This window comes from Oryzias latipes, chromosome 22, assembly GCF_002234675.1.
Source record: "Oryzias latipes chromosome 22, ASM223467v1".
NCBI classification, from domain to species: Eukaryota; Metazoa; Chordata; class Actinopteri; order Beloniformes; family Adrianichthyidae; genus Oryzias; species Oryzias latipes.
This window is the reverse complement of record NC_019880.2, coordinates 7,900,155-7,915,729: the sequence shown is the minus strand read 5'-3', so window position 1 is coordinate 7,915,729 and position 15,575 is coordinate 7,900,155. Positions and strand designations below refer to the sequence as shown.

Below are 15,575 nucleotides of genomic sequence, written 5' to 3'. Positions count from 1 at the left end.
TCACCAGGAGAAAATAGCATGCTTTCCATTGACATCATTTCTACATCCCGTTGCCAGGAGACAGGGGAGTCAACAGGAGTTACTATGGCGACTGCACTTCACCTTCAAAGCTATTGACCTTTCTGCTAGTGTATGGGTACACATGCACTCATGCATGCACCTTGGTATTGTATAATATGAGCAGTCAAGGTCTTCTAAAGGCCTCATTACATAATAACCTTAAAGCTGCAGCTATAGAAGCATTTTTTACACTAAACTTCTAAAATGCTGTATTTTATAGATCATTTTTTTGGAACCTTCTCTACAAAAATGTACCTGAATGAACATTTTCTAAACAATATTTAAATTGAAATGTCCTGAAATGAAGAAAATGACTTCAAAATAGATGAGAGATTTTTATTTTGATATACGTTTGACTTGTATGAGTGTCCACCGTGTTTACCTGAGGATAATTCAGAGGTCCATTATCAGAAAATCACAGAAAAAGAATCAACTCAACACAATAAAAAAACAAAAAAAGGGGGAACATTTTAGCAGAATTGGGAGCAATTCGAGGGACGATGTACCACGGTGTTTGGTGAAAAGCATAATAATGTTGTTGACAGTATCACAGTGACTTGTATCAGTTTCTTTCACACCTCAACGACAATACGTCAAAACTGCAAATGCACAAAAGGACTTCTGTAAAGTGAAACAACAGGGATTTGTCTTGCAAAGTTAAGCAGAAGTAAAGCTACAGCACACGTTGCACAGTGTTCCAGGAACTGCTGTCATGTCAGAGTTCCCTACAGAAAACGGCGAGGTTTGCGATTGTGATTGCAATGAGGACGGCGGGACAGACGGCATGTCCCAGGATAAAAGCCCAGCTGAAGCACTGCTTCGAACTTATTTCAATTTCTGTCCTTTTATGGCACTGTCAGACCAGGTTTCGCCACAGTCACTTGCAAATTGAATTTAGCCGCCCCCCCCCCCTCTATTAATCTTTGTCCGGCAGATAAAAGACTAACCCAGAGGTGGCCATTACAGGATTTTTAGATTACGCCGCCTTCAGTTTTCCACTCCAAGTCTGGCTCTTTGTGGCACATAAAACACAGAAGGATCCTGTTGTCCCAGCAGGACATTCTCCCCCCCCCCCCCCCCCCCCCATCCCCTACATTCTGTTTGGTCTCTTGAAAGTTGAACATTTTCTCTTAATTTTGGCTTTTTTGTGTCTAATTTAGTTTAAATGTGGTCATTAAAAGACCAGAATCTCTTTTTTTCTTTTTTAGTAAAAACTGTAAACTATGTTTGACCTGAACGACTGTACAGACCACAAAGTTCATTTAGATTGACACTGATGCTGCTAAAAGACAGCAGTTCAGGACAAATTCAAGTGCTCAATTGAATGATGATTAAAGTCAAGTCATGGTTATGTGTACAGATGGTCTGTACTATGGCTCTGCTCCATTCTTGGAATAAAATAAAATAAAAAAACAATCTACAATACGATGGTTTTCATGAGATCCTGGACGTCCAGCTATAAACCTGACAGAATGCTAAAATGACTGCAAGCTAAAAAGCTGTGGATAAAAGACATAACATGGATCGCATGAGGTGAATTCCTTGAACCCAGCAAGGAATAAATGTACTTAACATTCCCTCATTTTTTCTTTTGACTGAACTGAAAGCTATCCTTAGAGGCCATGCATTCCATCAGGGGGCTCACTACCTTTTCTGTTTTTTAAATGGAGTTTTCAGATCTCTGTTTTCTCTGAACTGAGCTCTAACTCCATGATGGAGTGGAAGCACGCCATTGCCAATTTTCTTTTCCTTTTTTTTCTCGCATCACTTTGTCTTTTCATCTTGCTCCCTTTTACCAGGACCAGCGTTCTCACTCCTGGACTTCCAGTATTGATGGAAAGATAACTCCAGCAGCTCCATCCCTCCAAAGAACTTCTGCTGGACCACGTACACGGCGATCATGACCAGGCAGTACAGCCTGACGGGAGTCCAGAGCCACAGGCCGGTGAAGCACAGAGCGATGAAGCTAGTCCAGTACAGCAGTGAGGCAGCTTTGATCAGAGACACTCGGAGCTCCGATTTACAAGGTGGCACGAGTGCAACGCCGTCCCGGACAAACCCCCGGGGCTGGCTTGAGTAGAAGTCCCGCAGGCGGACCTCTTTTTCCGCCCAACGTTCTCTACACCATAACTCAAGATCAGAGGAGGCGGCGGGAAGGGAGGAGACGGGGTAACGGATGACGTGGAAATGAATCTCCCGTGGAAAATGGCCCAGTATGAGATGGCGCTCCGTCTGGGGAATGTTCTTGGGGTATGCCACCGTTATGTCATGGACGGCGTCCAGGTTGTCTCCTAGCAAAGACAACATACGTTTGAATAAAGACAAAGAACAAACAAAGTAAAACTGTTACGTGATGACTAACCGATTCTAGCACTGAAACTGACCTGCAAGGCCTTTCAGAAGAAACGGGCAGAGCTGAAGGAGTATTCAAAGCTACAGGATGACACCTGACAGTGCCAGCTTCAGCACAGCTGAGCTCTATCAAGGGTTAAAAATAGAACCCAGAGGGGCACAGCGTACATGGAAAAAAACATCGCGCACGGTGAGTCAGTGGCGCAGAGTGAGGAGAGGAGAATCGGCGGATGATATCATATTGATTCCCGACACCTGCTGAGCGACTTAGTGCCATGCTCAGCATCCAGGGCGAGGGACGGTGGGAACGAGGGGCCGGAGGGGGCACTAAAGCCCCTGGAGGACTGCCAGTATTAGCTCATTCAGAAACAGGAGATGCTCGGGGAAGCTGCAATCCTGGCAGGAGCATAAAGCACAGGTCTAGCACCTCCTAAAGCGCAACAAATACGACCCCCGTCTGCCAACGTCAGTGGAATATCTGCAGTCATTTTGGTAACGTGTCATTTTCTAGTAACTCTGCTGATGCAGTATTTCCATTTTTACAAAAGGCTTTGTGTCCTGCCTGTTTACACTTGAACAAACAACATTAATCAGCAAAAACTGCAAGTGTGTGCTGTTTGCAGACAGACTAAGTGGTGTTTAGTCAAATGTTTCCACTGACATCATATGAAAAAGCGGCAGCGTAGCTCATCCCGACCTTTTTGTAGTTTGTCCACAATGAAGGTGAACCCGGTGCTGCGGGGATGAAGCACATACTCCAACTTTGGCAGCTTGTTTTTTTCAGCAAATGCATCGCTCTTTGTTTTGGTGTTCTCTGGGGAAGAAAAAACACAAAACAGTGCTCAGGCAACTGAACTCCAAGCTGTGTTTTAGAATTGTGTGCATATGGAAATATGAAAGCAGACAGCAAAATACAAGTTTAATATAAATATAAGTTTGATTTGGAGAATCTGCCGATATGGAGTCCCGACTGTTTAACGCGTTACAAAAAAACGAACAAATGTGAAATGAAAAGCTCCAGGTTTTCCCTGATTTTTTTTTCATTTAACACTGAAGTAGCTCCAACAACCAATCAAAAATACCAACCAGAAAAATCAGGGGATAATTAGTCATGTGAGAATGTTTGGTGACTGTAGTTTTAGGATCTTCAGAGCTAATTTACAAATGACTTTCTTCCAAAATCGTTGATGTAGCATGAAAATGATGATGAGTATCCATGACTAACTCATACCAATGCTATTTGTTTTGGTTGTTTTTGAGACTGTATTGTTGTTTTATTTTGGATCACTTTTTTTCGGAGCTTGCACTTTGTGGACGGTCCCTCAGAGTCTCTCTGTTTAATTCTCATGAAAGACAAAAAAACATTCTTTTTTTTCTTTTGAAATGCTTTTTTCAGCCTTTCTTTGCATTATGACAAATCAATCGAGACTTGCTGTCAGTTTTAAACATTTATTAAAAGATTAGAGTCCAAATCCAAACTGTTTTTTTGCGCCTCTTGCTCAAACTAGTGCCATTTTCTGCTAAACTTTACAGCAAAAAAATGTTCATGGTGTGCATTCTTCTGGTAGTTTGCATCTGTAATAATACATTTTAAATATATAGCGCCGATCATAATAATAAAATAAATATAAGATCCCTTATCAGGATGCAACATCTGATTTTGATCAAGTCTGAAACTACCCTAATCGAATTATCCCTCGTTTAATTTCTCTATATTTGATTGTCCATCCATCCATCCATCCATCCATCCATGGAGAACCAAATGCAAGCTAATAACTACAAAGTCAAGCACATCTTCTTACCAATAAAAGCCCATTTTGGCAACAAAAGCCCAATAAACAGCAGGAATAATAATAATTTTAAGATGTCACCTTCATGAGAACCTTCACCAATAATATTTACAAACATTCTTTGCGAATTTGTTGTAGAACTGTTTTCATACAAAGAACCCAAATGGCCAGACTGGAGTGGATCCGGCCTCTGCTGTCAAACCAAGCTGTGACTCGTCTCTCTTACACAACTGTTTGCTCGCTTCTGCAAGCTTCACGTTGAGTCATGGAATTTTTTCTTTTAAAGCTGTGTAACCTGAACTGGATCTAACAGATTAAAGGTCTGTGCGTAAGCCTTCAAAATAAAGTGTTAGTGGAAGATTAAACAAGAACCCTTGTTTAAAAGGATATCAGGAGATGATTGTGCAGATATGCAGCTTTTCCTTAGACCCACAACTCAAACGTGTGCAGACATGCAAAAAGCCATTCAAACAAATGGCATAAAGGATTCTAAATAATGCAACAAGACATCAGGGATGGGTTTGAAAATGTATTCATCAAATCAAACTATTAAAAAATACAACATTGATTAAACACATTAATTGTTTTTCTAATAAAGCAACTCATTTTATTTTCTAGGGCAGCAAAACTGCTTTTTAGTTTGTTATTACATGCAAGACTTTAGTAAAAGTTCCACCTTTGTTCAGTTTATTATAACCAAAATAATTATTTTAGAATGACAATCTGACAACCCTCCCAATATATGTTGAATTAAAAATATAAATGCTCCAAATTAAAATGCATTCATGAGTTTTACAGCAACACCCTTCTCTACTTAACTCCCTTCCGTCTGGTATAGACTGAAAGATCAAAAGATTTTTTAACAGAAAAAAAAGATCAATTTGGTCATATTTAGAGCTACCGTAGGTTTCACTACCAAAATTCAATGGCAATTTTTATGTTTTACATTTTCATTCAAGTCCATTTTATTTGGCAACGATAAAACAGTTTTCACAGAACTAGTAATAGTAATTAAAGCTGGAACTCATATAATTAATTACAGTAAAAACTAATTGAAACTGTTTTGTCTAAAAAACATTACATTAGAAAGAAAACCAATTAATTTGACTTCATGAATTAAAATCAAATTTTTTAATAAAGATTGATTCAATATTAAAGAAAGCATTTAAAAACAGTCCTAGTTTTATGTGCAATCAGTTTTTAAATGACACGTAGGAAAGGGATTAAATATAAAAGTGGCGGTTGGGTTTTCAGTCACTAAAACGGTTGCTTGACTACATACTTTTAGGATGATGGGAAAAAAAAATGTCAGGAATGAGCTTGATTTTTTTTCTCACCAGTGAGGTCTGTACCCTCAGGAAACAAAAGCAGCTGCAGGGGTTCTTTTATGTCGCAGAAGTAGTCCAACATGTTCTCCAAATGTTTCTTGTCTACATCCCAGCGACGGTGGATAAAGACAAAGCAGGCCACCTGCATCGCCCAGCCTGAAAAGTCACAACATGTCAAAGCCACAACTCATCTTTGACTTACTCTAGACCAGTGTTTTTCAACCAGTGTGCCGCGGCACAGTAGTGTGCCGTGGGAGATGGTCAAGTGTGCCGTGGGAAATTACCCTCATTAATCATTCACTGATCTAAAAACATTTTCCATCTCCCGGAAATCAGCTCTTTGTTCATCCAAACAGGCCCTGATGAAACACTGAGTAGTTAGTTATATAAAAGATCTTAAAATTACTTTTTATTTGTGTTTATTTGATTCTATTAAAGACATTTTGATAAGAATGACGGTATTTACCTGCAGCTATAGCGGTTTGCGGAAAAGTCCCGCCCCTTTACCAGTCTCCGCCAATCATTGTTGAAGGCTTAATCACATGTCAGCAGTCTGACCAATCAGAAGTGGTTAAAGTCTTCACTTCCTTGTTCTTAATTCTGCTCATAAAGTCTCTCAGTTCCAACAAAAATACCAGCTAAAGCTCGTCTTTAGTGGTGTAGCTTTCCACAGAGTCCGGTGTCAGACCGTGAACAAAACAATGAAGCTCACAGACGCGAGTCTTTCTGCCCTTTTTCGGCAGTTTTCACACTACATCTCCCATGATGCATTGGCTTAAAGGGCCAGTGTCCCAGCGCACAATGAGTCGTCGTCCGCGTGAAATGTCTAGAAACCTCAACGGACAAACAAGTTCTAGACAACAAGTTTCTAACTTTTCTAATTTAACTTTTATTTCATCTCTTAGAAAAAACAGCCGCAACTTCCTGCTTTTTTGGCCACAATTATCACAAAATGCACGTGAGATTGCGGGGGGGGGGGGGGGGGGGGGGGGTCTTGATCAATAGAGACCATGAATTTCTGCTTTTTTTTTTTTTTTTTTTTTTGGATGCTGGTGTGCCGCGGGATTTTTGTCAAGGTTAAAGTGTGCCGTGGCTCAAAAAAGGTTGAAAAACACTGCTCTAGACATATTTCATGCAGAGGTGGGCCTGTTTTTCAGGAAGAAAACAAAAAAACCAAAAGAATGTAAAGCAGATTTCCAGTCATCCCAATGACATGACTTCTTGAAATATTGAGAAAAGCAAAGCTAGCTTGTCTAAACCATCATTTATAGATCGTCATACTACTGTAGATTTGCATTGGTGAGTTCTTATTAACATCTGACCTCAAACATTGACGTGTTATTATGTTTTATCATTGTTACTATGAAGTTTTTATTTGATCAAACCAAAAAGAAGGTTTGGGAAAGTGAGTTCATGAGGGTGTTTGTAGATAAGGGAACAGTATCCACTGTATACACACCAAAGCCAGGCACAGCCTTTAGTCCGGCCTTGAGGCAGATCTTCTCCAGACGAAGGTAGCTGTACCTGAGCAGACAACACCAGAGGAACATCCAGTCCAGACGAGTGCGGTGGTTCATAATGATCACACTCCGCTCACCCGGAATAAAGCCGTCACCTGTAATCACCACCTTCACCCCAAAAACAAGCTCCAGCAAAGACTGCCGGAGTCAAAGGGACAGAGAAGGAGGAAACAAAAGGAATCAGAAACATCAATTAAGAGCCCCAACCATGGCTTAAAAAGTACGAAGAGCGTTAATGGTGAAAAGTTTAAATACAATGAAATGATTTGTTCTTGAGCAGACAAAAATCATAACTAAAGAGGAGCTGGCTGAGAGAAACAAGCCAACCTACGCACCACAGGAAGGGTAAGCCAGGTGGCAACTATTCGATCCGTGAGCCAGCGATACCAAGCAGGAGAAACCAGCATGAGGGGTAAAACTGGACCCAGCATGAAGATACTTCCAAAGAAGCTACCCAAAAAAAGGGTCACGACAAAGTAGAGCCCCCGCACCGACACCGCCATCTGGAAGAGACAAAGAAGACTAGGTTTTTTAGTAAAACATTCTGCCGAAAAACAGAAAATAATCATCTCTAGGAGTTAATGTCTGAGCTATGACTGTTAAAGCGTAACTAGTTAAGTTTGGACAGCGCCATCGCGGCTCAGCATGCCGAATCCCTTCATTAATGCTGATGGAGATATGAAAAATGTGATAAACGACACTGATAACAAAGGTTACTGTTCTTTTGTCCCACAGATATATTTCCCAACAAACAGTGGAAAATTCTGGGCATGCAGCACAGAGATGGAAAATGTATAAATATGGGAACACTTTATCAGCAAACTGTGAATGCATGATAACGCTCAGCTGATGTTGTGACTCAAGATGTCTTTAATGCACAAAAAAAGAAAAAAAACAACAACAATTTTTTAAAGCAAGTTCTGGCTTAGTCTAGTTAATTTTTATATATCAGCTATGCAGCAGGTTCTATAACTGTTACCATGACGACATGTCACACCACCTGTCAAATGGTCCACTTCTTGTGAAATCCAATTTAAACTTGACATTGGACAGTTCAGGCCTCCGAGTCGTACGTTAATTTCTGATAATGGGCACCACATTTGGCATTTTCCCCTTGCATATATAATATTCATCTTCAAATTAATTTGGAAAACATAAAGAATGTTTTGGGAAAAACGGTGGATGAGTTTTTAAAAGAAATCTTGGTGCTGAAGTAAAGCCACCAATATAAAAATAATTACTAAATTACTGTTAGTACCAACCAAACCCTGACTAGACACTCGTCTAAAGTCATGATCCTCTTGCTGATTATATTATTTGCATCATAATAAATATTTTAAACGCGTAAAAAAACATATGGCAGACCTGTCCCACCCCCTCTCTGAGATGAGCCACTCGTTTGTCTGCAGCCATCCTATCTTGCGACCTATTAGGCTAATTGATTTTTTCATAAAAGTATCGGGTGTTAAATGCAGTGACGTGTTGGAAAAACCTGTGACTCAAACCCAGACAGAGGGTCATCAAAGCAGACCTGCAAGGGTAAGCTAGCACCACTGTGTGTCTTTCAACAACTCAAAACATCCCTAATTAAGCAAAAATAAAACATAAAAACAACATGAGTAAGGGTTTTGTGTAAATACATATCAAAAAGTTGCAATTATGGAGATTAATAAGATGTTCATCAATAAATAAACATTTATATATGCCATAAAAGTGACTTTGTGCATGTCAAAAGGTGTTTATTTGATGATGAAATCTACTGACACTTAAAAATGACCAATTTTATTAAAAAATATCAATGCAATTTCTATAAAAGTCATAAGAACTAATATCTTGATAAAAATAGCCCTCTCAAAGTTATTATTTTAAATAAAACTACAGTCGGCGGAACAACAGTAATAATGGTTTGCTGATCTAAAATATCAGTCTAAATAAATAATGGAGCGTATGTACATGCATAAGAGGTAAATCAACAGGTAGAGCAGAGAAAAGGAAACACAAACTTACAGGAAGTGTAAATATACATCATCTTTATACAGTTCTAGAGGTGAAGGTTGAAAAGGAAGCAGATTCTTTTCTGCACACCATTCCTCACCTTGCTGACACATGCCGTTGTAATGAGCAATTACTACCAGCAGGTGTTTTCTTTCTCACACGACATCTTTCCATCACAATTATACACTTATTGGAGCACAACACCCAATGCCTTGCCCTTGTTGACACCCTGATGCGGCACCTTTCATGACGGCAACCAACGTGAGCTAGGGTACGTTGAAGTTATGTCACATGACCATGATGGCCATGAGGGTTTAAGGGTTACTGGTTTTGACAATGGAAATTATGAGGCATGGAAGGTGTGGACAACAGGCTTGCTCAGTACAACTTCAGCACTATGTCCCCCACACACAGATGCCTCCTGTCAAACACAAGCACCACCAAAGGCAGCTGGAAAAACTGACACAAATATGCAGGTCGTCACACTGGAACCCAGAACCCAGAACAATGCAAAAATGCACATCGAATTTCTTCCTAATGCAAGTGATCAAGAAGACAAGAATTATATAAGACATTCCATGGAAACCTTTGTTTTCATGATCAAGGACAGGAATAGAACCACTTGTGAGTTTTGTTTAGTACAATCCATTTTGTTGATTTCAAATGTATTTGGTCACCATAGAAACAATCCTGAACGCACTCCCCTAAATGCTCTCCTGACAGCCAATGTCTGACTTTGCTGGCAGACACTTTACATTCCAAACTTTAAGCGAAGACCAGACATCTCAGCAGAGCAAAGCAGAAAGAGGAGGTCAAGCATGTCTAGGCTAAACAGTGAATTTGTTTGGGTGTTGGGACTCGTAAGAGAAAAAGGGAGTGAACATCAAGAGAAGAAGCTTGATAGCTAAAAGAAATTATGCTACTAGGAAAAATTAAATGTGCCACGAAACGTTTTTTTTTTTTTTTTTAAGGCAAGTTTAAAGATTTAAAAAAAGAAAACATTTATCTAGAAAACAAACCCTGATGTCTGGAGATGATAAGACGAGATAGGACAGCCTCAACCAGACAAGGAGGATTCACACGTGTTACATTTATGAAAGTGGCATTAAAGTGAAACTAAGTCTGGAGGGAAAGGATTGCAGAAGTCTGAGAAAGAAAGAAACCTTGTTGGCGTTTTTTTTTTTTTTTTTTTAATGTAAGCTATTCTTGAGAATTATTATGGAAGTTAAAATCCAACTCCAATCATCTCTTGATCTATTTTAAAAGTGTTCCCAGTGATGTTTTATTAACGATTATGGCGTTTTTAGGCTAAAAAAATGGTGTTTAAACGCTCTTCTGCTGGCTTACATCTCCTCACAAGCCCAACTTAAAATAACAGGTGCAACAAAAATGGCAAGTAATATGGGAGCTAACTATCCGTACAGGTGTCAGCTCAGACAAGGAAAACAAAGACGTCCATGGATCTATTTGTCAGTAAGTGGACGCATCAGAATGAAGCGAAGCGGGATGTTTGTGGCCCGCCGACTGGAGCACATACGTCACTGCTACAAGCTTTCTTTTTCACAACAATATGAGTAAATAAATGGTCAGAAATGCTATTTTAATCTCAATTTCCTTTTAATATGTCCTCCAACATGAGACAAATGCCAGAAGATCATGTTAAAAACACAATTGTCATTGGAGTGGGTCTTTAAACAGGTATGGCCACCAATATTCTTTGTAATTTTTTGTATATAAACAATTTACACAGAAACTATGAACAAATATAGATAATTCTCTAGAAAACGTGTTGGTTTAACTGGTTAAAAATTAGATTAAGCCGTAAATGGATGTTTTCCCTGAAAAATATTATGTCTAGCAGTTAATTAACAGGTTTTGGTTATTTTAAACTTGTAGTCAAAAATCAACAATTTTGATATACAAAAATATGAAGAGGACCCAGCACAGGTTTCTTATCCACAACGTCAATTCTTAACACTAGCAGCAATCACTGATGCGCATGATGAGGAAAGAGGGGCTGAGCAACAGATAAGACTGAATAAATATCAGAGGCCTGGAAGTGGACATGGACGAGCCTTAATCCCAAACAAAACGATTTAAACATATTTTTAAGTGACAATTCACTTGCTATGGGTAATTATATATCTTTTAGACTCAATAGCCAATGGTAACAGATCTCTTATCTGCAAAAGTAATAACAATTAATATTTCCCGATAACTAATTATTTGAAATTTAAACATAAGCACGAACCGATATAGTATTTACAGAATGTAGTATGAACTTGTAACAAATGATTAAATATTATACGAATAGGGAAAAAAAGTTTTTGTCGGTCACGGTGCAAATGAATTTTGAGCACCGAGTAACGTCAATCGCAACATGCTAACTATGTAGCGTTAGAAATAACAATCAAGCTAACATCACTGAAGCAACTCAAAAGGTAATTACGACACACTCTTAAAATTCAAGTATACGCACCTCTTGTTTTTTTTACTCCGCAGTTAATGCTGATTCAGGTGTGCTACACCCAATGTGTCCAAACACCCAGCTGCAATGTTATTGGTTGCGACATAGCAGCATGCTAACAGCTAACCTCGACTGACGCGATTCTCTTCAGCTGCCGCGTTTCCTGGTCTGAGAGCTACGGAGAGTTAAGATGGCAAATTGTTTGTCTATTGCCGGTCTCGTCCATTTACTTCGCTAATGCAGTTCTGCAATATTTGAGCCCAGCGACGTGCAGCTAACGTGCAACCACCGTCCTGCCAACCTGCAAGCAACGGTGTAACGCTGAGTTCCGCTCGCCTACGGCAAGTTGTGTGCCCCCAACGGGAGCGCGCGGACTTCAGCAAAACCATGAATGAGCCCAGCAAACTATTCAACTGTATGTAAAACATTTCATATTATACTGTAAGGGTAATTGTTAATTAAAGAACTTAAGCGTTGTTCTCAAGTATTAATGATTTGTTAGAATATTATTATTATTGATAATATTATTGATAATAATCAATAATAATATCAATAATAATATCAATAATAATATCAATAATAATTAATAACAAAAATACTTGCTTGGTGCCAACAATAAAGTCTATTGCCGATACATTACTTATGTTTAGTTAGAAAGTAGCACAAGTGATCAGGTATAAAGTTAATTGTTGCGGTCAACACAATACAGTAAAAAAATAGAAATAAATCATCATAAAGAAAACTCTTAATAGGATAAAATGTGTCAATTAATTTTTTATTTTAAATATACAAAATAATTAGGGTTGTATAGGTTAAATATGTGCAAAATTGTCTTTTAAACTCCAAAAAGCATTAAGAAAAATCTCAAATCAGTTGTTATATGATTCATAAGACCACATGTGTTCATTTTTAGTATGATCCCATAAATATGAAATCAATTCAATTCAATTTTATTTGTGTAGCCCAAATTCACAACAACAGTCGTCTCGAGAGTACATGAATAGCACTGCACCAAACAGAGGCATGGAGAACTAAATGATGAATAATAATCAAGAATAGAGGAGAGAGAGATAAATCATAACTTGTTGCATGTATTTCTTTCATTCACAATGAAATGTTCTGAAAGCTTCACTGAACTTGCTTTTTGCAGTTGCAGAAGCAATATTAAAACGTGGTCCATTTTTAGAACCCCCTGAATCCCTTTTGGGGATCTTGGAGCCATTCCAGCTACTGTTGAGTCAAGGCAGGGTACACTCTGGACAGGTCACCGGTCGGTTGCAGGGTCACACACACTCCGCCACTCACATTATTCGATTGGGTGATATTATTCCAAGCATACCGTTTAAAAGTTCGAGGAGAATAATGTATGAAGATAATTTGTCAAATACTGGGGAACCCCTACTTTGCAATTTTTTCTAATGTTTTAAAAAGCATCTAAACACCTTAATATTGTGGTAATTTAGTATAATACTGACTAATTATGTCTTAATATGTTCATATAGAAAAAATCTGCAGTGCCTGTTCTTGAAACGAAAACGTCTGCTGTTTTTATTTAGTCCTGAGAACACATAACCTGTTAATACACACATGTAGCTTGTTGAAATACATTTGAGAAACACAGGAAAAGCAATCTGTATACGATTTTTTACACTGATTATGTAGGAGTAAACACAACAGAAAACGTAGGTAGTAAATCCGGGTTTTCCCCCACTTCAAAGGTGGTGGTGTCTGACTGTAGGCTCAAACTCATGCATATATGCCTTCATTTGAGCTGCTTTCAGCAAAGTATTTCATATTTACAAGGTCAAAAAAGATGTTGTGCATTTTACAAATTCTCCAGCCTGTAGGAGGCCTAATCAGACATGAGATCCGACTCTGAAAGCACCAAAAACTCAACAGAACTGGTCAGAATATGCCTTGGACAAAAAAGATTGAAGACGGAAAGATCATTAATGTTGAGGAACTGTTCTCATTGTTTTCAGTCAGATTCCATCACCTGTTGGATGTTTGACAGATGACTGTATTAACCCCTTCACGCCATATGTGACTAATTTGTAATATAACATTTATTCCTTTATTCGCCTTGAACAGAAAAAAAACACAGAAAAATATATTTTTTACCTAGTTAAACATTTATTCAGGCATGACGGGGTTAAAAAGTTGCTTTAAAGTTGAATTAATGAAGTTTAAATTTCCAGTTGTAATTTCTGAGTCTGAATAGCTGCCTGAATATCCCCTGATTGACACACAGTCCTTCCTGCATCTGGAGCCTCATCATCTGTTTCTGACTTGCTTTCAGGTTTGATATGTTTGACACCTTATTTTGTGTTTGATTTTAACAACATGAAAAATTGTCTAATGTGTCAACTTTACCTGTCCAAGTTGTTCTCAGGGTTTGTTTGTAAATTTGTCCAGGTGTTAAAATTAATAACTTTATCTGTCATTATAAAACGAATTTTGGAATTGCATAGGAAGAAAAAATATGACCCTTGTAATAGATTTTGTGACAACCGTTCAGGCTTTTTTTCTGCTCATTTTCTTCTAATTTGCACATTTTTGTCAACAGTAACTTTTATGGAAAAATACGTTTTTACGGCTGGTTTTGTGATGTTTTATATTTTGATACATTTAAAAGGTCATTTGCACTTTTTTAATGTGAGTGGAGTCTAAGCAAGGTGGTCCAAAAACACTTGAATGCAGCAATAAATGCAAATTATGAGCAATGACCTGCAAGCAACAGTGGCCTGGATTTTTTTGCAGTTTTACACGGCTGAGATTGATATCATATTGTGCAAAAATTTAGTTTTAGAAATAAACTTATTGGTTTTTAAAAGCATTTTAGATGTTTTTATTTTATTTAATTAGTTTAATGTCCAAATACTTGCTGTGATGAAACGAGTGAAAAACCTGTTCATCTGGAAGTGTCTGTGGGCATGGTAGCTGGTTTCTTGACCTTTTAGACATAAGAGTTTTAATGTAATTCTATTACAAAATAGCTCAATATTGCCCAAGTGGGTATTAGACATTGTGGTAATTTCAAAGACGTTCTCAGGGACTCATAGGAAGTTACAGCTGTGGGCACAAATGAAATGATGTGGTGGTCATTGTTGAAATGGGTCTGAAGAAGCCTCTAACTGTTGTTGAGTTACTGTGTTATGGCAACATGGCAGGTTTGAGAGGTCTATGGTGTAAGAGACGAGTGAACAGATGTGGAATGGGACTGTTAAAAAACATGAAAGTATAATTAAAAAAAACACCTCTTTTTAGTGATCAGTAAAAATGACTTCAGATTTCTACTTGTTATTCAAATTCTGACACTACCTTTTGCAAACAATTATGAGTTAATCATCAAACATGAGCAGAGAACATACATCTTTAGAAATGGTTAGCATGTCACCTGCCCCAGCACACAACTGTCAACAGGGGGTGCTCTTTTTACAAGCTCCTTTCATGATGTTTTGTGACAAAACACAGATTGTCTGTTAGATCAGATCAGAAAGTGGGACTGCACTGAATGAGGGCTTTGTAGATCTAACATTTTGATAGTGAATCCTTTGTTGTGCTTGAAGAAGCAGTGAAAATAGTAGCAATATAAAGAAGGATGTGCTGAGGGGGAGGCCGATTTTTTGAAAAACAGGCGCAAAAAAAGTGTTTTGTGAAGACATGTAGCTTTGAATAAGCTTAAATTGCATCATGTGATTTGTTTTTCATAACAAAGCACAAAAAAATAAAAGCCCTTTTTCTAATTTCTAATTAAATGTAGGCTTAAAAATCAGAATTATTAATGTCAAGAATAAGGCTGCAACTTGCAATCATTTCAGTCATTTCTTGCCACGATGCATTATAGATTGTTTTTGTAGTTTAGGGAAAAGCCCAAATTTCTCCACAACAACACAATTGATTGTAACTAAGCTCCAGCTTTTAGACTTTCCATCTGTTAATGTAAATAAAGTCTGTAAAATAGCATCTTAACGTAAAACATCTTAACGTAAGTTTGCCATTCACTGAGACACTTTCTAACAGGCTTTACTCATTAAAACACATTTCAAGGAACAATGGAAAA

General features: G+C 38.1%; 1 protein-coding gene across 1 annotated transcript; it reads right to left on the bottom strand.

The window, feature by feature from the left end:
- Positions 1–382: 382 nt before the first annotated feature.
- On the bottom strand, positions 383–11,862 carry lclat1 (lysocardiolipin acyltransferase 1). The gene is made up of 6 exons (XM_023951297.1): positions 11,525–11,862; positions 7,386–7,553; positions 6,990–7,188; positions 5,540–5,686; positions 3,110–3,226; positions 383–2,351 (listed from the first exon to the last, which is right to left on the bottom strand). The coding sequence occupies exons 2-6, from the start codon at positions 7,551–7,553 to the stop codon at positions 1,825–1,827; spliced, it is 1,158 nt and encodes a 385-aa protein (XP_023807065.1). The 5' UTR covers positions 11,525–11,862; the 3' UTR covers positions 383–1,824.
- Between the last annotated feature and the right edge of the window lie 3,713 nt (positions 11,863–15,575).

What these genes read in the sequence shown, in the direction of transcription:
- lclat1 (XM_023951297.1), bottom strand. Translation starts at nt 7,553, where the DNA reads ATGGCGGTGTCGGTGCGGGGGCTCTACTTTGTCGTGACCCTTTTTTTG. An exon ending in TGAGGGTACAGACCTCACTG is followed by an intron (nt 3,227 to 5,539) that starts GTGAGAAAAAAA and finishes TTTCTTCCCCAG; the next exon opens with AGAACACCAAAACAAAGAGC. An exon ending in TGTGGACAAACTACAAAAAG is followed by an intron (nt 2,352 to 3,109) that starts GTCGGGATGAGC and finishes TGTCTTTGCTAG; the next exon opens with GAGACAACCTGGACGCCGTC.